General features: G+C 50.6%; 2 protein-coding genes across 3 annotated transcripts; one reads left to right on the forward strand and one right to left on the reverse strand.

The window, feature by feature from the left end:
* Positions 1–736: 736 nt before the first annotated feature.
* Positions 737–8,355, reverse strand: LRR1 (leucine rich repeat protein 1). Of its 2 annotated transcripts, XM_058854369.1 has the most exons (4): positions 7,941–8,318; positions 7,769–7,867; positions 3,722–4,449; positions 737–1,562 (listed from the first exon to the last, which is right to left on the reverse strand). In XM_058854369.1, the coding sequence occupies exons 1-4, from the start codon at positions 8,115–8,117 to the stop codon at positions 1,310–1,312; spliced, it is 1,257 nt and encodes a 418-aa protein (XP_058710352.1). In that variant the 5' UTR covers positions 8,118–8,318; the 3' UTR covers positions 737–1,309. The 2 variants fall into 2 exon arrangements, with proteins under 2 accessions (XP_058710352.1, XP_058710361.1); XM_058854378.1 differs by lacking the exon at positions 7,769–7,867 and having other exon boundaries at positions 7,941–8,355.
* A 3,016-nt stretch (positions 8,356–11,371) lies between these two features.
* RPS29 (ribosomal protein S29) lies at positions 11,372–11,973 on the forward strand. The gene is made up of 3 exons (XM_058854391.1): positions 11,372–11,532; positions 11,677–11,776; positions 11,854–11,973. The coding sequence occupies exons 1-3, from the start codon at positions 11,471–11,473 to the stop codon at positions 11,860–11,862; spliced, it is 171 nt and encodes a 56-aa protein (XP_058710374.1). The 5' UTR covers positions 11,372–11,470; the 3' UTR covers positions 11,863–11,973.
* The last annotated feature ends 9,618 nt before the right edge of the window (positions 11,974–21,591 follow it).

The raw sequence follows: 21,591 nt of genomic DNA on the forward strand, positions 1-21,591 counted from the left end.
GAATGGTAAGAACAAGAGAAAATAGGTATAGATTTGAAAGAAGATCAAATCTAGAACGGTAACAATAAGAAGTTTGTTCTAGGATTGTAAAAATAATTTATTGTAGATTTTATGTAAATAAAATAGTTCTAGAAAGGCAAGAATCCCTGCCCCAATTCCCTTTTCTGATCACATGCTCCACCCAAAAGGTGTTTTTCCATGAGGAATCCCTGCAGTGGGAATCTCTCTCCCTTCAGGATCAGCCCGAGGTCAGCTCTGGTTACTTGGGGAGTAATTCACAGGATCACGGAATCACTAAAATTGGGAAAAACCCCTAAAACTGCGTCCACCCATCCCCAGCACTGCCCAGGCCACCACTGCCCCGTGTCCCCAAGCGCCACATCCACACGGATTTTAAATCCCTGCAGGATGGGGACTCCCATGCCAGATTGCAGGAAGGAATTTTCCCTAATATCCAAATTAAAGCTCCCCCAGCTGGCACTCAGTGCCACTTCACTGTGCTGCCTCCAAGCCATCACATTTTCCAAGGAAATGGGATTCCTAAACACTTCTCAAGGGATCTTTGTTCCCTGCTGTTCCCATCTCCCAGTCATGAAGCAGCTGACAAGACAGGAAATAAAAGAATTTGTGGATATGCTCAACCTTTTGGTGTTTTCCCCAGAAAAATACCAGCAGTTAATTCCTGGAATACCCTGGATGGAAAACTCCTCGGACAAAACACAAATCCACACGTCCATAGAAGGGTTTCAAAATTTATTAAGTCAACACAGTGAAACAAATTCAAGAATCGTAGGAACAGGAGGATTAAGAAACAAAGTTTCAGGCACGTATTTAGAAAAAAGACATTTCTGATATCACAAAGAAAAACCCCCAAAACCACATTTGCTCTGGTAGAAACCCAGCAATGCTGGTCCCTGCTCCCAGTGGGAATGTTGTAACCTTTAAAAAAAAGAAGCACCTGGAATTGGTTTCTCCTCCCTTGGGAAGAGCGGAGTGCAGTCCTTGCCCGTGGGCAGAGCTCAGAGCCTCACCTGGGAAAGTTTGGGATAAATCCACTTTGTCCTTCCAGGAAGGAACCACTTACCCCACAAAAAACACACCAAACTCCGAGCAAAGCCCCAGCAACAGCGAAAGGGAAACACATTCTAAGGGAGGTTCTCTCCAGCTAAACGTTGTGTTCCAACCAGAGGAGATTCCAGAGGGGGACAAGAGTCGGGCCAGGCGCGTCCCCTCGCTCCCAGAGGGATTTGTCTCTGCAGGAAACGCCTCCAGGCTCCTCCATCCCCAGACACAGCGGACAGAGCTGGTGTCACCCATTGCTCTGGAGGTGCCTGTCCAGGAACTGGGAATAGCAGTCCAGGGAGCAGAAGTAGCAGAGGACGGGAGCGTCCGTGCCCCCCATGTTGTCCACGAGCACCACGGTGTGCGCCACGTGGTGCAGGTTCATGGTCACCGTGATCTGGATGAAGCTGCTCAGGCAGGAGCTCCCACACTGACACGTTTTGGCCACTTCCAGATCCTTACAGAGGTGGGAAGGGAGGAGGTGACAGCCATAAGGGATTCTGTGGGATGAGAGGAGTGAGGGGGGGTTCAGCACAGTTACCTGTGGTGCCTGAAGGCACTGACAGGACACGGGCACCAGCTGGGAAATGCCATTCCCAGGGCACACGGTGCCTTCAGTTGTAGCTTTTGTGTTTTCCAGATTCTGTACTGCACTAGTGTGTGACTCTGAACTTCACATAAAGCGTGAGGGAGTTCTCCTCACAGCTCAGTCAGACACAACAATCCTTTTCCAGCCACTGCTGCAGGTTCAGGCCCCAAAAGTGTAAACAAAATCAAAATGATGGAGCAATCTGGGAGGATGGGGCTTCATAACCTGAAGCTGTAATTGGACAATGTGAAAATGGACCTAAACTTACAAAAGTGTGAAAACTCCTGACCCAGGGTCCATCTGGTACTGCCCAAGGTGCATCCTTTGAAGGTCTTTTTTAATAAATATCTGCTTTATTCCTTTAACTCTGCCCAGCCTCTCTAGGCATCCCCCAGACACGGAAAACCAGAGATTTGGGACTGGTTAGGAATGAAATGCCACTTCCCTAAGGACATGAACTCCACGACAGGGAGCTCACAGCAATCCTGGGCCACAGCCAGTTGCAGAGTTAGAAAGATTAAGAGTAATGAGAATTAGAGAATTAAAGGAAGATTAAGAATAATGAGACAACTGGGCACATTCTGTTCTTCCCTCACATTCTCTGTGTTTGGGCCTGGCCTGGCACAGCACCCACAGTTTACTCCTCCCTCTCTTACAACGAGGAGCATTGAACCACAACTCGGAGAAAGCAGGAGATGAATTGAGCCTTTTGCAGCAGCACTGCCCTGCAGGCATGAAATTAAAAGTTTCTCCTGCTCCACAGCTCTCTGCATCCATCGTGTCAGCACTGACATCCAGAGCTGGGAACGGGAATTGCTCCTTTTGGAATTTACAGCGGAGCAGTGTGGAGTTTGGGGTGGAAATTAAATGATTCCCCTGAGGAATTCTGTCGGGGTAGCTGAAGTGTGGGTCTCAGCAGTGCCCAGCTGGCACTCCAAACTCAGCACAGATCCCACTGACTCACATCCTGCCTCCACCTACACATTCCCCAGCCTTTCCACACACCATCACTCACACAGCTAAGACTCCTCTGGGGCTTTTTGTTTTTCACCACCTTAATTTCAGAACACCCTTTTTTTTCTGGGAAAAGCAGAATCAGGGACTCTGGTACTTTCCCAGAATCAAGACTGATTTCCAAACGTTATTTTTGCATCTTCTCCTTCTGTTTTGTCCCTTTCCCAAGGTTTTTACAGCGACTGAAATCTGAAGTGCTGAAGGATTAAATCCTCTAGAAAAAAAGCCTTCATATTTACATCAAACCCACTGCAATTTATATAAAGTTGGGAAAGGAGACATGTGGGGTTTAATTATAAAACCAGCAAGGTCAGCAGCGGGTGATTTGGCCCAGAACATGTGGTGGGGCTCAGCTCCTTTCAGGGTGTGCCCTTGAATGCCTTTGGTGCAAATTTCTGCACAATTATCCTGGCTTTATGGGGCACTCCCCACCCTCAAGGCAGGAACAGGCACAGGATGCAGATTAGGGACACTTCCAGCCACTCTCCCCGCCTTTTCTGTGCCAAATTTCTGCCTTTCTGCTCCCTTCCCACCCGGAGCAGGGTGGGAGCAGCAGCTCCCGGTACACGAAGGATCAGGGGTGGAGAGGTGGAAGTGGTGTGGGGGAAGAGGAGGGAGCTGATAACAAACAGCAGCCTGGGAGGATGGTATTTACTTGGTGAAATCATATTTTTTTAAATGACCTCCAAGCTGGGCTTGTCTGAACGAGCCCAAACACCTTCACTCCAACACCAAGGGAAATTGGGAGCTTAAGGAAAACCTACAGCAGGGAGAAGCCTGCAGAAGAAGTGGCTCAGGGTTGTAGAATTGATTCTCTTTTCCCAAAGTTGGCCAAAAATATTCTGTTCATCCCCCCTTGATGGATGAAAACACTTCAATCTCTGTCTTTCCTTAAATGCTTCCAAAGGCACCAATTCCCTGCCTTATCCTGATGACTTGACAAGGGGAATTCAAAGGAATTTTAATCTTATGAAGTTAATGGGTGAGAAAACAGGCACTGAGGGGAAAGGACCAGGTGAGAAGGAGCAGTGCCAGGTGTGCCCTCACCACCCTTACCTGTGATTGACCGTGGCCCTGGCAGCACACTCCAACAGAGTCAATGGAATTTTCAGCTGGATGTTGGGAACCAGCGGATTGGGCTGCTCAAAAGGATTCCCAAAGAGATCCAAGTTCTCCAGAGAGAGTTTCCTGAAGTCACAGGGCAGGAAGGGCAGCTTGTTCCGTGCGGCCGACAGGAAGCGCAGGCGGCTCAGCTGCCCGATCCTGCAGGGCAGGCGCAGCAGGGCGTTGTCATCCAGCCGCAGCTGCACCAGGCCCCGCAGCTGGCAGAACTCGATGGGCAGCGCCTGGATCTGGTTCTGGCTCAGGTCCAGGAACTGCAGGGATTTCTGCAGGCCCGAGCTGCACAGGGCCCCGCTGAAGGCCTCCAGGTGGTTGTCGTGCAGGTCGAGCTCCTGCAGACACACCAGGTCCCCCAGCGTGGCCGGCAGCTGCTTGATGTGGTTGTGGCTCAGGTCCAGCTTGCGCAGCTTCTTCAGGCACAGCACCCTGCTGTCGATCCTGGCCAGTTTGCAGTACGAGGTCTGCAGGTGCTCCAGGGAGAAAGGGAAGCTCTTGGTGAGGGGATAATCCCTCCTGGAAGTGATGATCATTTTGGTTTTGGGTTTCTCCACGTCGGAGTTCTTTGCTGGGACCAGAGGTGAGAGAGGGAGAACTTCGGTGTCGTTGCCTTGGTGAGCCAGTCTCACGGCTGAAAGGAAAGTCTTTAAATTGATCACATTTGCCTGCAGGGGAACACAAGGCTGGAGTTAAAAAAGTTCATTATCCTGGTTATTAACACCTTCTGGGCTGTTTTGTCAGCAGGGCAATGGGATGGGAGAGGGAACAGCTCTGTTATGAATAATCCGGGTCAAACTGCGCTGCAGCACACAGGGAAGGAACAAAGCACCAAATCCACAGCTGGAAATGAAGGACAGAACAAAACCCCCAAGCACTGGGAGCCCCCTAAAATCCACCAGGATAAAAAGAACAAACACAAATGGGGAAATCAGAGGTCAAAAACCTGAGGCAATAATTCCTGGAAGGTGCTAGGAAGGAAGAGGATGGAGGGAAGGAATGGAAGGAAGAGGATGGAAGCTGGAGTTGAATTCAGCAAAAGGAAGGTGGAAGCTAAGCTGGTGCTTGGGGCCACACACACAGGGGCAAATTCTTTATACACAAAGACCAAATAATGCTTGAGGTGGGATACAATATTTTGGCAGTAAATCCCAGGATGGTTTGGGCTGGAAAGGACTCACAGCCCATCCAGTTCCATGGCAGGGACACCTTCCACTGTCCCAGGTTGCTCCAAGCCCTGTCCAGTCTGGCCTTGGACACTCCCAGGGATCCAGGGGCAGCCACAGCTGCTCTGGGAATTCTATTCCAGGGCCTCCCCATCCTCACAGGGAAGGATTCCTTCCCAAATCCCACCTACTGCTGCCCTCTGGCATCAAAGGCTCTCTCTGACTCCCAATATCAGAGCATCAGGTGGTGTGTATTTTAAATAATGATCCAGAAAGCTCTGATGCATCTGCTGCACTGATTTAATTCACTTTCATGAACATCTGTGACCAAATATTTCTCTTCTAGATTTTCCAGCATGTCTCTGCTCGAGCTGATGTGCGGCTGGCAGGCACTGAGCTAAAAAGTGAATTCCAAAATAAAAACCACATTGCCACCATAGAAGGAAAAGAACTAACTGGGACTTCAGAGAGCCCACAGGTTGTCCTTGTGTTCTCAGCTGTCACCTGCCCAAGCCCAGGGACACATTTTGCACCTCAAACACAATTTTGCCCCTAAATGTTTAGACGAAATCTGAGAGAGTTCAGGACTAGAGCACCCAGCAGAAGAAAACAAAGATATTGGAGACAATCCTGGATAGAAACGTGTGAGAAAAAAAGACACTAAAGGTCAAACTTCATTGACTGCATCTGTAAAGTAAAATTATCATTTTCCAAAAGCATCCCAAGCACAATTCCTGCTGTGACACCTTCCAGAGGTGGGGAAGATGCACAACAAACTTTCTTTGTATCCAGGGTTATCCAGAGAAGCTGTGGCTGCCCCTAGATCCCTGGAAATGTCCCAGGCCAGGCTTGGAGCAGCCTGGGACACTGGAAGGGGTGGATGGGCTGGGATTTAAGGTCCCCAAACCATCCTGGGATTCTAAGACCACCAACCCTCATTATCTCAGCCAGTCTAACACACACATTAACAGCTACAGAATTTCCCTTAATTCCAGGCACATTTGCGGCATTTCCAAGATAACTAAAATGGGAATTAAATCCAAAAAGTCCTGCAGATCTGTAGGGACCAAGTGAAATCAATACTGTGCACCAGAATGAAGTTACAGGCAGGATTTCTTTGCTCTCAAAACACAAAGCACAATTCCCCCCGCAAGGGCCACATAAGATCTCCAAACCTCTCGGTAAGAAACCCTGAATGTGCTGAGGAAAATACTCACACACCTAAGGAAAAAAAAATAAAAATAAAAAAGCCAATAATTATTTGGAAGAGCTCAGGATGGAATTTCCTGCCCCAAGCCCAAAGTCTCAGCCACAGAGATGATGCTGGGAAAGGAGTTTAAAGTGTGTTGGTGCCTCCATGAGCGCTGCCGAGGAAATCGGAGCTGAGGCAGCTCCAGGGAAGCAGGCTCAGACCTGCTGAAGGGAAATAAACCCCACAAAACACCCAGAATTTATTATTTCTGCTCCAGGGGTGAATGCTCTGCCCTGATGTTTCCCAACTCTGTTCCTGACCTGGCTGAGTGCAGCAAATCCAGTTCCTGGCAGAGCATAAGCAGGGATTTTCCCATTTCCAGTATTTGGAAATCTCTTTTCCACAAAGTTTTTGTTCATCTTTGAGAGTTAAGAAGCTTTTCTGTAATGAAGCAATAAAAATCTGGCAGAAAACTACAGAAAAATGATGAAACATCTTAAATTTGGGTTCTGGATTTGAAGAACTTAAAAGGAACTTATAATATTTTGAGATCAACTTTTTGATTTCTCACTCTCCAGCAAAAAAATTCAGAGTAAAGGAAGAAAAATTTATTCTGAATCTAATACAAAAGCCTTAATTTTTCCAAAATACAGAGCACATTGGCTTCTCACAGTTAAAAAAATACCTGGGTTTGGTGTCCTCCCTTCCTATTTAACCCTTTAACAGGTTCACAGAATTCAGGCTGCTTTCCTCAGATTCAGATAACAGAAAGGAAAAAGGATTTTCTGAACCATCAATCAACATGATTTGCTTTTATTTACACAGCCTGACTCTAAAGTTTTAGGTAAGAACTCAGAGGTTTTCGAAATCCTGGCCCACTTTTCTCTCCTATGAGGCTAAAAAAGATTCCTGCAATAGGCAGAGAAGAAAAGGACATAAGAATTTAGTGATAATACATGTTTTTTTGGTGAATTTAGTGCTGTTACAAACACTTTCCAAGTCCTCTGGGAACTGTGAATAAATACAGTGGTATCTGAAATAAGGTGAGACGGTGCCTGTGCCCTGCTCTGTGTGTGCTATGAAAGCCACGGTGAGCATGCTGAAGTTTTTGTCCATGAAAACAAGAGGATTCTCCAGTTTTTTTTCCATGAGAAAAACTATAAGGAGCAACTATTTCATGCAATTTAAGGCCAAAGATCAACACTGCATCAGAGGGCTGAAAAAAGTTTTTTTTTCTGAAGAAGCTGTGAAGCAAAGCATGAAAATGGATTTCTGAAGCAGAAGAGGAAGAACACAGCCCAGAAAAAAGGGATTGGCTTCCCAGTGGGGCAGGGATAGATGGGACACTGGAAAGGGATTTTTGGCTGTCAGGGTGGGGAGGCCCTGGAACAGAATTCCCAGAGCAGCTGTGGCTGTCCCTGGATCCCTGGCAGTGTCCAAGGCCAGGCTGGACACTGGGGCTGGAGCAGCCTGGGACAGTGGAAGGGGTGGAACGTGACGGGATTCAATGTCCCTTCCAACCCAAACGTTCTGGAATCCCACCGTCCCTTCCCCGCTTGCCGCGGCGGCTCAGAGCCTGCAGAGCCGCGGCTCCGCCGCTGTTCCCGGCGCCGCTTCTGCCGCTCCCACCTTGCTGAGGCACAGATCCACCGCGGGCTCCCGCAGCCGCACCGTGGCCTTTCCCTCCTCCACGAAGCGCGTGAAGAGCCGCTCCACGTTCTGCTGCACCTGCGGGCACAGCGGCCTCAGCGGCGGCTCCGGGGCAGCCCCGCCGCCTCCCGCCCCCCGCCGCCGTCCCCACCTTGTAGCGAGCCCCGCCGCGGTCCCGCGCCGTGCACACCATCAGGTAAATCCCGGCACCGGCAGCGCCGGGCGGGCGCCCGAGAGACAGCAGCGCCCTCGCAGCGCGGCCGCGGCCCCGCAGCCCGCAGCTGGGCAGGAGCCGGCTGAGCACCTCCACCTCGCACTGCAGCCGCATCCCGGCCCCGATCCCGGCACCGGCCCCGGCCCGCGCACGGCGGGCGGCGCCGCCGGGGGCCTCCCGCGCTGTGCGCGCACAGGCGCCCGCCGCGCTGCCGGCCCGCCCCGGTGCCTGCCCGCCGCCCTGCCCGGTCCCGCCCGCCGCCCGGTGAGGGGCGCAGGGCCGCCCGGCGAGCGGGATCGCGGGGCGGGAAGGGCGGGCGGCGGCTCCGGTGGTACCGGCGGCAGCGGCCGCACCGGCAGCGGCGGGCAGCCCGAGCGCGGGCCCTCAGCGCAGCGCCGGGAGGGCCACTGGCACCTCCTGCTGGAGGCGGCTGGTGAGGCTTGGCGGGAAAGGGAGAGAGAAACGGCTGGAGGGACGGGGTGTGAGGGGATTTGAGGTGTGAGGGGATTTGGGGTGTGAGGGGACATGGGGTGTGAGGGGATATGAGGTGTGAGGGGACATGGGGTGTGAGGGGACATGGGATGTGAGGGGACATGGGGTGTGAGGGGACATGGGGTGTGAGGGGACATGGGGTGTGAGGGGATATTGGGTGTGAGGAGATATTGGGTGTGAGCGGACACGGGGTGTGAGGGGACATGGGGTGTGAGGGGACATGGGGTGTGAGGGGACATGGGATGTGAGGGGACATGGGGTGTGAGGGGATATGAGGTGTGAGGGGACATGGGGTGTGAGGGGACATGAGGAGTGAGGGGACATGGGGTGTGAGGGGACATGGGGTGTGAGGGGATATTGGGTGTGAGCGGACACGGGGTGTGAGGGGACATGGGGTGTGAGGGGATATTGGGTGTGAGGAGATATTGGGTGTGAGCGGACACGGGGTGTGAGGGGACATGGGGTGTGAGGGGACACGGGGTGCGAGGGGACACGGGAGAGAGGGGACACGGGAGTGAGTGGGCACGGGGTGTGAGGGTATGAAAAACGAGGTTCACGTATTGTTTTATATAGAATTTAAAAAGTTTAGTAGAAAGACAATTAGGAGGTAAAAAATAAAGTAAAATATACAGATACGGCAGGGTGTCTGCATTCAGCCAAGAGACCACACCTTACTAACAAAGGATTGTCCCGTGTATAAATTCTTACAAATAATTCAAACATTCTTCTTAAGTTTTAGATGTTTCTTTGTTTAGTTTTTAACTTGCCTCCTCCCTAACAGATCAGTCTTCTCGGCTCGATTCAGTCGCACACTCTGATAGCAGCAGTGCAATAAATTCCTCCCCTGGAACACTGGTCACTGCTGTCTTCATCTGGATAAGATAATCTAAGAATGCAGGGGGTCTCTGACTATCTTTTCAGTCTCTGGGTTATATGAACAAAAGTTGTTTTTGTTTTAACATCATGTTATAGCTTAACATATATGTATTATACCACTATTTCTAAGTTTCATCAGTAACAGAAATAGAAGAAACTATATTAATACAAAAAGGTTTTCTAACCTTATACATATAACATTAATTTTAGTATTTGCGAAAAACCAATAATATAATATGTATCTATAAAAAGGGGACACGGGAGTGAGGGGACATGGAGGAGCTGAGAGGACACGGGTGTGAGGGGACACGGGTGTGAGGGGACACGGGGTGTGAGGGGACATGGAGGATGAGGGGACATGGAAGATATGAAGGGACATGGGGAGTTGTGGGAGGACACAGGAGCTGAGGGTGTTGCCGAATCTTAGGGACTCTAAACACGAACGAGTCAGGTTTAGAAAGGAGACATTGTTTATTCTGCACAGGACACAAGATGGGAATTGTCCACAAATCAAGCACGCCAGGGAATAAAAAGCAAAATGATTTATACACCAAAGTTTACAAAAATCCGCCCATCTAATCCCCAGTTCCCATCTACCTAGTGCACAGTCATGGCTAAGCACGACATAATAAAGTTTTCTATAAACATCAAGTAAAGCATAACGCACCTGGTGACATCTGTTGGCATTGAAAAGAGGGGTTAGAGGGGAGAATGGTGCCACCAGCAACAGAGAGCAAAGGAAAGGACAGAGAATTCTGCGTAAGGACATGGAGGGGATAGCAAGTGTGAGGGAGGGGACATGGAGGAGTTGAAGGGATGGTGCGTGTGAGGGGACACAGAGATCTGAGGGGACAACGGGGAGCTGAGGGGACACGGAGAGCTGGACAGACAGAGGAGCTGAGGGGACACGGAGAACTGAGGGGACACGGAGATCTGAGGGGACACAGGAGCTGAGGGGACATGGAGATCTGAGGGGACACGGAGAACTGAGGGGACACGGGGTGTGAGGGGACACGGAGAGCTGAGGGGACATGGAGAGCTGAGGGGACACGGAGAGCTGGACAGACACAGAGGAGCTGAGGGGACGCGGAGATCTGAGGGGACACAGGAGCTGAGGGGACACAGGAGCTGAGGGGACACGAAGAGCTGGACAGACACAGAGGAGCTGAGGGGACACAGGAGCTGAGGGTAGGTGGGTGTGATAACAGCAGCTCAGGCTTCATAAGCGACAGGAAGGCGCAGTGAGGGCTTGGTGTCGGTGCAGCCCGGCCCGCCCTGAGCCGGCATTCATCACATTAACCGCCATTGGCAGAAAAAAAAAAAAATAAAAAAAAATAAAAATCGGGGACCCTTTTGAGGCGTGTGTTGTGCAGATGTGTGATTTGAGGTGAGATTTGTGTGTGATGAGGGTTTGCTGGGCGCTGTGCATTGAGTAATGGAGCTTTGCGGGGTGCGGTGCGGTGTTGGGGCAGTAGGAGGCGGTGTTTGGGCGCGTTGGGGTCGGGGGGAAAAGGGGGATTGGTGTGGGTTGGTGTGGCTTTGGGGTGCGGTGGGGCAAAAGGGGAGCCCGCGTGTCTCTGTGTTGCCCAGGCTACGCTGGCGTGGCTATTCACAGGCGCGATCCCGCTACTGACCGCCACGGGAGCTTTGACCTGCTCCGTCTCCGACCTGGGCCGGTTCACCCCTCCTTAGTCAACCTGGTGTCCCGCAGCTCCCCGCGGGTCACCATATTGATGGCGGCCTTAGCTTGGACGCCCGCTCGGCACAGCGCACGGCAGCCCAGAACTCCTGGGCTCAAGCGATCCGTCGGGCTCAGCCTCCCCGGCAGCTGGGACTACAGGCGCGCGCCACCGCGCCCGGCGCTGCCTGCCCGCTCCGCCGGCGATACGAGCTTCCACAGCGCTGACGTCACGGGGAGGGCGGAGCGGCACCGCCCCGCGGTGTGACGTCACGGAGGGGAGGGGGAGAGGCCCCCGCAGCGCTGGCGGCCGTGACGTCGCAGGGCGGGAAGCGCGCGCCGCGCGGTGCACGCCGGGAGGCGCCGTGAGGGGTATAAGGGCAGGCGGCCGCCGCCATCTTCCTCTCGGCACCGCGCAGCCATGGGCCACCAGCAGCTCTACTGGAGCCACCCCAGGAAGTTCGGGCAGGGCTCCCGCTCTTGGTCAGTGCTGCTCCTCGCGCTTCCCCGGGTCGTGGCTGCTGTCTCACCCTCTCCTCCCGCATTGCTTCTTTTCCTCTCCCATTCCCACCCTCCTCCGCGGCGCCATTCCCCTCCCTCACCCGCCTCTCTCTGTTCCCCTCACAGCCGCGTGTGCTCCAACCGCCACGGCCTCATCCGCAAGTACGGGCTCAACATGTGCCGGCAGTGCTTCCGCCAGTACGCCAAGGACATCGGGTTCATCAAGGTGAGCCTCGTTGCAGCGGGATGGGGCTCGGGGGTGCCGCTTCCCGCTGACTCCCCCTTCTCTCTGCTCTCTTGCAGCTGGACTGAGCGCCGGGAGGATGAGGCGACAGCCAGGAGCTCCCGGGGCGTCTCAGGACCTCCCTGACGCATCTGCAGTGTCTTGGCTCGGCCTTATTTAATAAATGATCTCCTAACCCAGCTGATCCGTGCGTGTTTCCCTTCTGTACAGGTTTTAGCGGCTGTGGGGGTTCTTGTGTGGGCTGCCCTGCTGTGCTCGGCTTCCCAGGTTGCTCCAAGCCCTGACCAGCCTGGCATTGGACACTTCCAGGGATCCAAGGGCAGCCACAGCTTCTCTGAAGGGAGTCAATTAAAGACCCATTTAAATGCCAGAGGTCTGGAATTAAACTTCCTGAATCCTTTAGAGGGGAGTACAAGTGTCTGGGTGCTGTTCTGGTGTTGCTCTGAGGGGACTGACAAGGTAAATGCTCTTCATCACATCTGGGATGCCAAATGCTGATTCTTCCCCTTCTGCAGATCCCTTGGGCATCCCCAGGAGCCTTTATATTGTCCCTTTTTGTTTATTTATTTTGGTTATGAAATCAATGAGGTGAGGAGGGAATGGCAGAAAACGCAGGTGTGCCCATAGCAGAAGCTGAAGGGCTTTGGGATTATCATGGAATTTGGAATGGTTTGGGTTGGAAAGGACCTTAAAGTCTGTCCAATTCCAGTCCCCTGCCCTGGGCAGGGACGCCTTGCACGAGGTGGTGAGGAAGCAGCTCCTTCCACCTCCTACATCCATCCATGTTTGGCAGCACCTGGGGAAGGTTGGCTTTCTTCACCAGGAGGTGGTTTGGCCTCTCATTTTGAGTGAGAAATGTTTAAATCCTGATTCTTACCAGACAACTCTTCAGTGTGAAGGTTCTACACTAAAAAAATAAAGAATATTCAGTTGCTGTGGTGGCGGTTTTGGGATTTTTCCTGCCCGGTTTTTGTTGATGTACTCAGGGAGGGGAATCCTGTGGGATGTGTTTGCTTTGCTTCAGTGTGGTTCTCCAAAACCAGCAAACTCGTTGCCTTTTTAACCAAAATACTTGAATTTCTAGAGGGGGGTTTAACTGAGGTATAAAATTTCAGAGAAATGTAAAATTGGTGAAGATGCAAAATGTGATGGGAAGGTCTCTGCAGTTCCCACTGCTGTGTCCAGCTTTCCTCCTGCTGCCTCTCAGAGGTGCTTGAGGCACTTCCCCGTGGCAAATCCATGTTTTTCCCATCATCTTGGACACAGGAGGATGCTCCCATGCTGGGTGCCACTGAGAACCTTGGAAAAGGCAGCAGCTTTGGAATTTTTTGGGTTTTCAGAGCTGCAAGAGCTGTTCAAGCCAGGCAGGGAATTGCAGATATTTGTCCCTGTTTCCTGAGCAAAGCTGCTTCCTGATGGTAAAAAGGGATTTGGGATCATTTTCCCTGTGCTGCCCTGAGGATCTGGGCCCCAAATCTCTGCCAGAACAATTATTTCCTCATAATTGAAAACAAAAATAAAACAAATAGCTGGAGATGGCGAACAAAGCAAATCCCTATTGAAACCAAAGCTGAAATAAGTTTTAAAATTACCATGTAAACATTCAAATACCTCTATTGGCACCTAATTTTGTGCAATTACAAAGTTCCAATTGCTTTTTCCCTGTTCTTTTGCTCCCATCTTTTAAGCCTGAGGAGAAAGTGGTGTAGGACAAGCTGTAATTCCTTTTTACCTCATTGCTGCCTTAACCAGGTATTTATTGCCCAATATACAATGAAGATGAGCTACCAAAACCTTGAATTTTCCTGAGCTCAGTGCAAATCACATTTTGTTTCTGGTGGCTCCAGTCTCTGGAGGTTCAGGGATGTGAAGCTGGAACTTTATTTGGATGCAAAGTGATTTATAGAGAGCTGCTGATTCCCCTAAAGAACAGGTGAAATCAAAATCCACTTCAAGGACTTTGCATTAATAATAAACAACTCATGAATGTTTTCCTTTAGGGAAATGTCCTGCTCGGAGCCAGGGGAAGTGATGCCTTGGCTTTGGGAAAGGGGAGCTTCCAGCTGCAGGAGTGGAGTTTATTGGGGATTTGCACTGCTCAAACCCCACTAAATGGCATTGGATTGTGCACCAGATCAAACCTCTGCTTGTCACAGGCTCCAGGAGGAATTCCAAAGGCTTTGGGGAAAACTTTGGCTTCTCAGCTCATCCCGAGGCTGGGAAAGGAAGCTGAGAGTGCTCTGTGGGAAAGCAGAATTCCCATTCCTGCTGGGAATTGCTGTGCTCTGCTGTCCCTCCTGTTTGTGGGACCAGGCTGGGCTCTTTTCCTTCTCCCAGGTGGCTCCCAATCGCCTGGATCAGGAATTCCCCAGCTGTGACACTGGGATAAGTTTTCAGCTTGATATTCCTTGTCTGACATTCCCCAATTCCTGCAGGGATCAAGCTCCCCCTGGGGTGGTTTGGAGGCTGCAGGTGATGCTTGGGGGGATGCTGATTTTCGGGCTGTCCAGCATTCCAGAGCCAGGCTGGAGGGAAAGGGACAAACCCAAACGTGGAAAGGAAGAAAACCTCCAGAGGGTGGGAGCAGGGCCAAGGCAGCCTGAGAGGATACAGGGAATTTATCCAAGTACACAGGAATAGGGAAGGACAAAGCCTGAGAGAATTAAATGTGGTCAGGGCCATCGAGGGTGACAAAAATGCTTCCAAAGTACCTCGGTGATAAAGAGCAGGGAAAATGTGAAGGGAACAGGAGGGTGAGGGCTGGAACCAGGCTGGGAGAGCTGGGAATGTTCCCCTGGAAAAGGGAAGGCTCCAGGGAGAGCTCAGAGCCCCTTGCAGGGCCTGAAGGGGCTCCAGGAGAGCTGGAGAGGGACTGGGGACAAGGGATGGAGGGACAGGACACAGGGAATGGCTCCCAGTGCCAGGGAAGCGCGGCATTCCCGCTCCAGGAGCAGCAGCTAGATGGCACCGTCAGCCTGCAATTCCTTCTCCTTGCTGAGTCCATGAATCCCAGCTTCCCTCCTTAAGCTGGAGCATGCAGGAATTTATCCTGCAGAGTCCCTGTCCTTGCTTTCGTTTGGAAAATCCCAATATTTTGCACCCTTGCTGCTGGACAGCAGGACTGGGGCAGTGCTGAGCTCTCCTTGCTCCCACTTGAGTCTGTGACACTGGAAGCAAAATTCCAGTTGCTTCCTTTCCTCTCCTCTCCCTTTTCATTTCCCCTTTCCCTTCCCATGCTGTCATTTTGGGGAGAAAGTTTAAAATCCCACCCAGACCAGGCAGGTGCTGCTTATCCCTGATTTTCTCCTGCTTCTTCCCATTCTTAGCTCTCCTCATCCTCGCTGGCACTGTGGATATTCCTGACCTTTTATCCATAAATTCAGTTTAGGAGAGTCAAACCCAGTCATGGACATTTAGGGGTCACTTTGTGGGGCCAAAAGCTGTGCTGAGCTCCAGGGAAGCATCGCTCCTGCACCCAGCACCAGAGATTGGGGTAAATCCCATAGATTTGGGTAAATCCCATGGATTTCTCCCTGCTGATTTCCAGCTCCAGGCTGGAATTGCAGTGATGTTCACATATCCCAAACTCCTGCTTTATAATTTGATTTATTCCTTTAGCACAGTCCTTTGCTAAACTTTCCCCATCCCAGGAGTCGTCCCTGGGCACAGGGAAATTTATCAGGAAAATTTTTTTCCATGGGAAAGGTGGTCAGGCCTTGGAATTGGCTGCCCAGGGGGGTTTGGAGTGCCCATTCCTGGAGGTGTCCAAGGAATTCCTGGATGTGGCACTCAGTGCTCTGAGCTGGGGATGGGGCACAGCTTGGACTTGATGATCCCGAAGATTTTTTCCATCTGGATTCCGTGATTTTCCACCATGATTCTGCTCCAACATCCAGGAAAATCCAGGCAGATGGGATCAGGCTGTGTGGTGAGCAGAAGTGCTTCTAAATAAAACATTCCCAAGGGCTGGCATGAGGCACCAGTGGCTCTAATTCACGCCTCTTGTCGGGAATGTGTTCCTTGCAGACAATGTTTATTTATGGCATGGAAAAATCTATTTCGATCCAATCATTTCCATAACTGAATATTTATGCCAACAGCCACTGAATGTTCCTTGACTGAAAGGAAAAGTATTTATTCAGTTATAAATGTTTACTTGTTTTGTGGTAAAACTGCTTTAAACAAACTTAAAAATCAAATTGGTGCCGTTCCTGCTCGCAGGATTGCCGTGGTATATTGGGCAATAAACATTGCAATGGGTAATGCTGGAATTATCATTCCAGCTCGAATGTATTCCAGCTCTGAGTATTTACACCTTTAATCTCAGAGAGGGTTGGTTTAGGTGGGATACTGGGAATTGGGAATTCCTGGCTGGGAGGATGAGGAGAGGTTTGGACGGATCCTGTGGCTGCCCCTGGATCCCTGGCAGTGCCCAAGGCCAGGCTGGACATTGGGACTGGAGCAGCCTGGGACAGTGGGAGCTGTCCCTGCCATGGCAGGGGTGGGATTGAGGTGGGATCTGAGATTCTCCCAACCCAAACCACCCTGGGATGAACAGGCAGGGGTGGAGTCCCCATTCCTGGAGGGATCTAAAATCCCTGTGGATGCAGCACTTGGGGATAAGGTTCAGGGAATGGCTGGACTCAATCTTAGAGGTTCAGCCAGGGATGGGGATCCACCCCTGCCCTGGCCAGCTGTGCCAGGCCTGGACAACCCTTTCCATGAGGAAATCTTCCCAATGTCCACCCTGAGCCTCCCCTGGCCCAGCCTGAGGCCGTTCCCTCTCCTCCTGTCCCTGTTCCCTGCCAGCAGAGCCCGACCCCCCCGGCTGTCCCCTCCTGCCAGGGACTTGTGCAGAGCCACAAGGGCCCCCTGAGCCTCCTTTGCTCCAGGCTCAGCCCCTTCCCAGCTCCCTCAGCAATTCTCCAGCCCCTTCCCAGCTCCCTCAGCAATTCTCCAGCCCCTTCCCAGCTCCCTCAGCAATTCTCCAGCCCCTTCCCAGCTCCCTCAGCAATTCTCCAGCCCTTTCCCAGCTCTCTCAGCCCCTCCTCACATTTTCCATATGAAAACTATGGATTCCATAGGAAAAGTTGTGGAGATTTGCACAGAAACCTCCTGCAATGTTTGCCCCATTTGGAGTGCAGGCTGTGGGAGGTGGATTTGGCATCTCTGCTTTGTGTGAGCCCCTGCTGGACTCAGGGAACATCCAGAGATCCCTGAAAACCCAGGTGGGGATCAGGCACAGCTTGGACCTGGTGAGCTTGGTGTCTTTTCCAACAAAAACTCTTCTGTAACCTCTCCCAGGTGGGAGGAAGCCCCATCAGCACCCCCTGCAGAGCCTTGTGAAGGAATTTTCCCTCAGAATGACAATTTCTGCAGGAATGAGGCAGCAGCTCGCTGGGGCAGCAGGGCTTTTCCAGCTCAATCCAGGCTGAAAAGCCATCCTTGTGCCCCAAACCATCATTTTCCAGCGCTGGAGCTCCCAATCCAAGCCCAGCTGACCTTTGGCAGGGCGTGATTCCAGAAATGTCACCGCTGCTCCTCATCCCGTGTTCCCATCCGTCATTCCCACATGGTCTAATCTGAGGGGATGGGAGCACAGCCCCTCCAAGTGATCCCAGTTATTCCTCATTACTCCCCTTGTTCCAAGCCTCTGCTTCCCCATCCGGCACCAAAGCCGAGCCCTTCATTCCAGCCTGTCCCTGCTTTAGGCCTGGAATCAATTAGGCAGGACCCGGCCCAGTGGCTCGGAGAGCGGCTTAGAGCAGCCTTAATTTTGATTAATATCTCCTCCTGCCTTTCAAACCATCTAGGCACGACTCCCTGCCCAGCCAGCCTTGTTAAAATCATAAATCAATCCATTCCCTTCCCTTCAGATGCTCCAAGACCTTTCCAGTTGCAGCCATCCAGCTCCTGCTGCCATGGACTTTTATTTACTGGGTTTGCCTCTGCAGAGAGGAAAACCCACTCATCAAAGCCAAAAAAAATAAAATTTAAAAAAAAGCCTGGAATTTGGATTTATTTTAAAGGAATTCAACTTACCTGGGGAGGGCAGGACACTTTGGACAGCTCTGTCCAGGCTGGGAGGAAACAAAGTCACCCCAGGACTCATTTCCTGAGATTTTGGCCATCCTTGGAATGTGCCTGGGAGGAAAAACACACGCCTGGACATGTGTTTGTTTATTTATTTATGTGATAAAAGTTCCCTCAGCTTTAACCTCCTTGTTGGCACAGGTTCAAATCCCATTTTTCCCTCCCAGCTGATGTGTGGGGGCTGTTTCCAGGCGTGGCTGGGAGCTCCTGGTTGTGCTTTGGCTTGGGATCTGAGCCCTCAAAATTGGGAACTTGGGCTTGGCTTTCACGTGGATCAATTCTTTTGGACCATCAGAGATCAGGAAAGGCTTTGCCAAGGATCCAACCTTTCTTTCCAGGTGGTTTAGGACATTCCAGTGTTCTAAATGGATAATGGATAATTCCATTTTCCATGGGAATGGTGTAAAAGTGGGAATGTCAGAGCTGAGCTTTGGCTTAAAGCCACAATGGGTCTAGGCTGGTTTTTCCAGTGATTTCCATGGAAAACCAAAAGGAGCCATTCCCATGGAAATTCCTAAGCTCAAGACAGGAGGTTCCCGATGTCCTTGGGGGTTTCAGCCGTGTTTGAGGTGTCCCTGTGGGCAGGGCAGTGTTTGTCTGCAGGGATCAGCGCTCCGGGGGCTCTCCCACTCTTCCCAAATCCAGGAGCTGACTGTGAACAGACATTTGCTCTCCCTTTGGGAAATGATCCAAAAGTTTTCCAGCTTGGATTCCTCGGAAAATGAAACAATTGCTGAATTTTCACTTCATTCTCAGCCTTGCTGCTGATTCCCTGCTTGCCGGAGGGGCAGGGCCCAGCGGAGCTGTTAAATTCCCAATTTTTCCGAGGACAGTTGGCTGGGCAGAGGATGGAGACCTTTAAAGGACATTTAAAGGATGAAGGGTGAGCGAAGCCCTTCCTGGGCAGCAAAACTTCCCAGAATCTCAGAGGCCATCAGGAAGAGAGAAAATCCCAAGTTTTTCAGGTTTTGCAGCTCTAAGCTGTGAGAGGGATGAGCTCAGCCATGGAAATGGCAGCAGAAAATGGGGAATGCTCCTTCTCAAGGATTCTTTGGGAATGGAGACCTCCAGCAGGGACCTGGTGCTTTCCCACCTCTGGGATTAGGAGTTTGTCCTCGGGAATTTTTGGGGTTAAATGGCCAGGATCTCCTCCAGGGATTTTGCATCACTGTGGGATGTGCTCTCCACAGAGCCTGGGATGCTTCATTCCCTCTGAATCCTGGAATTTTGGCTTGGGAAGGACCTTAAATCCCACCCCATTCCCCCCACCCTGGACATGGACACCTCCCACTGTCCCAGGTGGCTCCAAGTCCCATTTCCTGCTCTCCTGTGTATAAAATCCCAGTTTTCCCTGCTTGTGAGGTTTGTCCATCCCTCTCCAGCTGCTCCAGGGAACATCAGGAACATCTGGATGATCCCAGCCCACGTCCCCATCGTGCTTTCAATCCTGATTTCCCTTCTTGTAGAACCAGCTGCTTTTCTCTCCTTATTTCGCCGTTTCCTTGGATTGCAGCCATTTCATCCAAACTCCCTCTCGCTGCTGCTGGAGCAGGAAAATCCAACAATTTGCTGGGAAAAAGCTCTGCCTTGAAAAGTTCCAGCTCAGCAGACAGGTGGGGCATTGTTCTGATTGTTCAGGGCTGGTCTTGATGCTTTGGCAGCGTTTGGAGGGATTTAATTCACCCATCACAGCAGAAAAGGAAGAATTCTTTCTTTATTTCTCCCTTTTAAAACCCAAGATTGAAATGCCCCTTCTCTTCCAGATGTGAATTTACTCACAGAATTCGTGCTGTGTTTCCAAAATTTAAAACATTTTATTGAATTTATTAAAATTTTAAAATTTCATATTATTATTATTATTTACATTTACATTTATATTTATATTTATATTTATATTTATATTTATATTTATATTTATATTTATATTTATATTTATATTTATATTTACATTTATATTTATATTTAATTTTATTAATTTAAATTAAAATTTAAAATATTTTATTGAATTTATTTAAATTTAAAATATTTTATTGAATTTATTTAAATTTAAAATTATTTATATTTATATTCATATTTAATTAAATTTATTTAAATTTAATTTTAAAACATTTTATTGGGATCATTCACAGAGTGAGGGGATGATGTGTGTGCTCCATCCAAGGATGGGAAAGGTGGTGGGAATAAATCAGGATATCTTGGATAGGGTGGGACCTGAGCTCGGCAGAAATAATCTGGATTAAAGGGTGGAGAAAGTGTGGTTTGGACTGGGATAAAGTCAATTTTCATTCTAAAGCTGGCGTGGGGATTTCGATTTGTGGGAGAGGGGGAATGAAACCCTTGTTTGGTTTTTCCTTTCCCTATTAAAGTGCCTTTTATTCCACTTTTCCCCCTCCCGGTTTTCTCCCCCATCCCATGGGATTGTGATAAAAGCCCTGCTGGATGCTGAATCCCCCCGGATTGGGAGGTTTTGGGATTTTGGGAGGACAGGAATCAGTAGATGGAGCTGTTTGTTCACATTTCCCGGTGATTTACAGCGGGATGCGATTCCCGGCCTTTGGAAAAACCCCGTGTCCTGGGAATGTTTCATTCCGGCTCTCATCCTCAACCATTCCCGCTTGGAACGGCATTTAAGGAATAAAGCGGACTGGAGGAGGTTTTCTCCCAGCTGGATAAAATTCCAGAGCGGATGGGATCCCAAGAAAGCTGCAGAGGATTTTTCCGAGCGGAACAAACTTTTCAGGGACGTTCTGAGCCCTCCCTGTTCCTGGATCCGTGCGGTTTGGAGCTGCACCTGGATTTTCCAGGGATGGGAGAGGGGATGGAGCTTCCCATGGAAAGGTTCCCCGTGGAAATTCAAGGTTTTCCCTTGGCTTTTCCTGCTTCCAGCACAGGGAGGACGTGAAGCTGCTGGAGCGAGTCCAGAGGAAGCACCGGGATCCAAGGGATGGAGCAGCTCTGCTGGGAGGAAACGCTGGGAAAACTGGGAATGTTCACCTGGAGAGAAGCTTTGGAATGGCCTGAAAGAGCTACAGAAAAATTGGGGAGGGAGGATTGGCAGGGATGGAGGGACAGGATGAAGAGGAATGGATCCAAACTGGCAGAGAACAGGTTTAGATGGGATATTGGGAAAGAATTCTTCCCTGTGAGGGTGGGGAGACCCTGGAATAGAATTCCCAGAGAAGCTGTGGCTGCCCCTGGATCCCTGGAAGTGCCCAAGGCTGGGCTGGACAGGGCTTGGAGCAACCTCAGACAGGGGAATGTGGAATTGTCTGAGCTTTGAAGTCCCTTTTAACCCAACCCAGTGTGGAATTCCATGATTTCCCAACTGGGAATTCCACTGGGAATTCTGGAAAACACCAAAAATCCATTTCCCACCTCTATTCCACAAACTTTTCTTCCTCTTCCTCAGCCCCTTCCCAAAGCACGTCACCCTCTGCTGCTGTTTGGGGTTTTGCTCCGGGGCACAGCCACAGATGTTTCCCTGCTCCGGATTTTCCAAGCCCTTGGAAAAAGCGGGATGGTGCTAATTCCATATTATGGGATGGTGAACTCTGGTGAATTAATTGTGTTTAGGAATATGGTCCCACTGAAATCCTGGGCACTGAGGAGTGTTCACCTGGGAGCTGAGCCATAAAATCCAACCCACATTAAAAACCCACGGTCTGTGCTTTCGGTGCATCCCAAAAAAACCACTTTTGGTGTGA

This window comes from Poecile atricapillus, chromosome 1 (genome assembly GCF_030490865.1).
Source record: "Poecile atricapillus isolate bPoeAtr1 chromosome 1, bPoeAtr1.hap1, whole genome shotgun sequence".
Lineage (NCBI taxonomy): Eukaryota > Metazoa > Chordata > Aves > Passeriformes > Paridae > Poecile > Poecile atricapillus.

Bases quoted from the DNA above. Each gene is read 5' to 3' on its own strand.
- LRR1 (XM_058854369.1), bottom strand. From the start codon at position 8,117: ATGCGGCTGCAGTGCGAGGTGGAGGTGCTCAGCCGGCTCCTGCCCAGC. The intron at 7,868-7,940 runs GTGGGGACGGCG...CTGTGCCCGCAG, and splicing joins GCGGCGGGGCTCGCTACAAG to GTGCAGCAGAACGTGGAGCG. The intron at 4,450-7,768 runs GTGGGAGCGGCA...GTTCCCCTGCAG, and splicing joins TGGATCTGTGCCTCAGCAAG to GCAAATGTGATCAATTTAAA.
- RPS29 (XM_058854391.1), top strand. From the start codon at position 11,471: ATGGGCCACCAGCAGCTCTACTGGAGCCACCCCAGGAAGTTCGGGCAG. The intron at 11,533-11,676 runs GTCAGTGCTGCT...TTCCCCTCACAG, and splicing joins GGGCAGGGCTCCCGCTCTTG to CCGCGTGTGCTCCAACCGCC.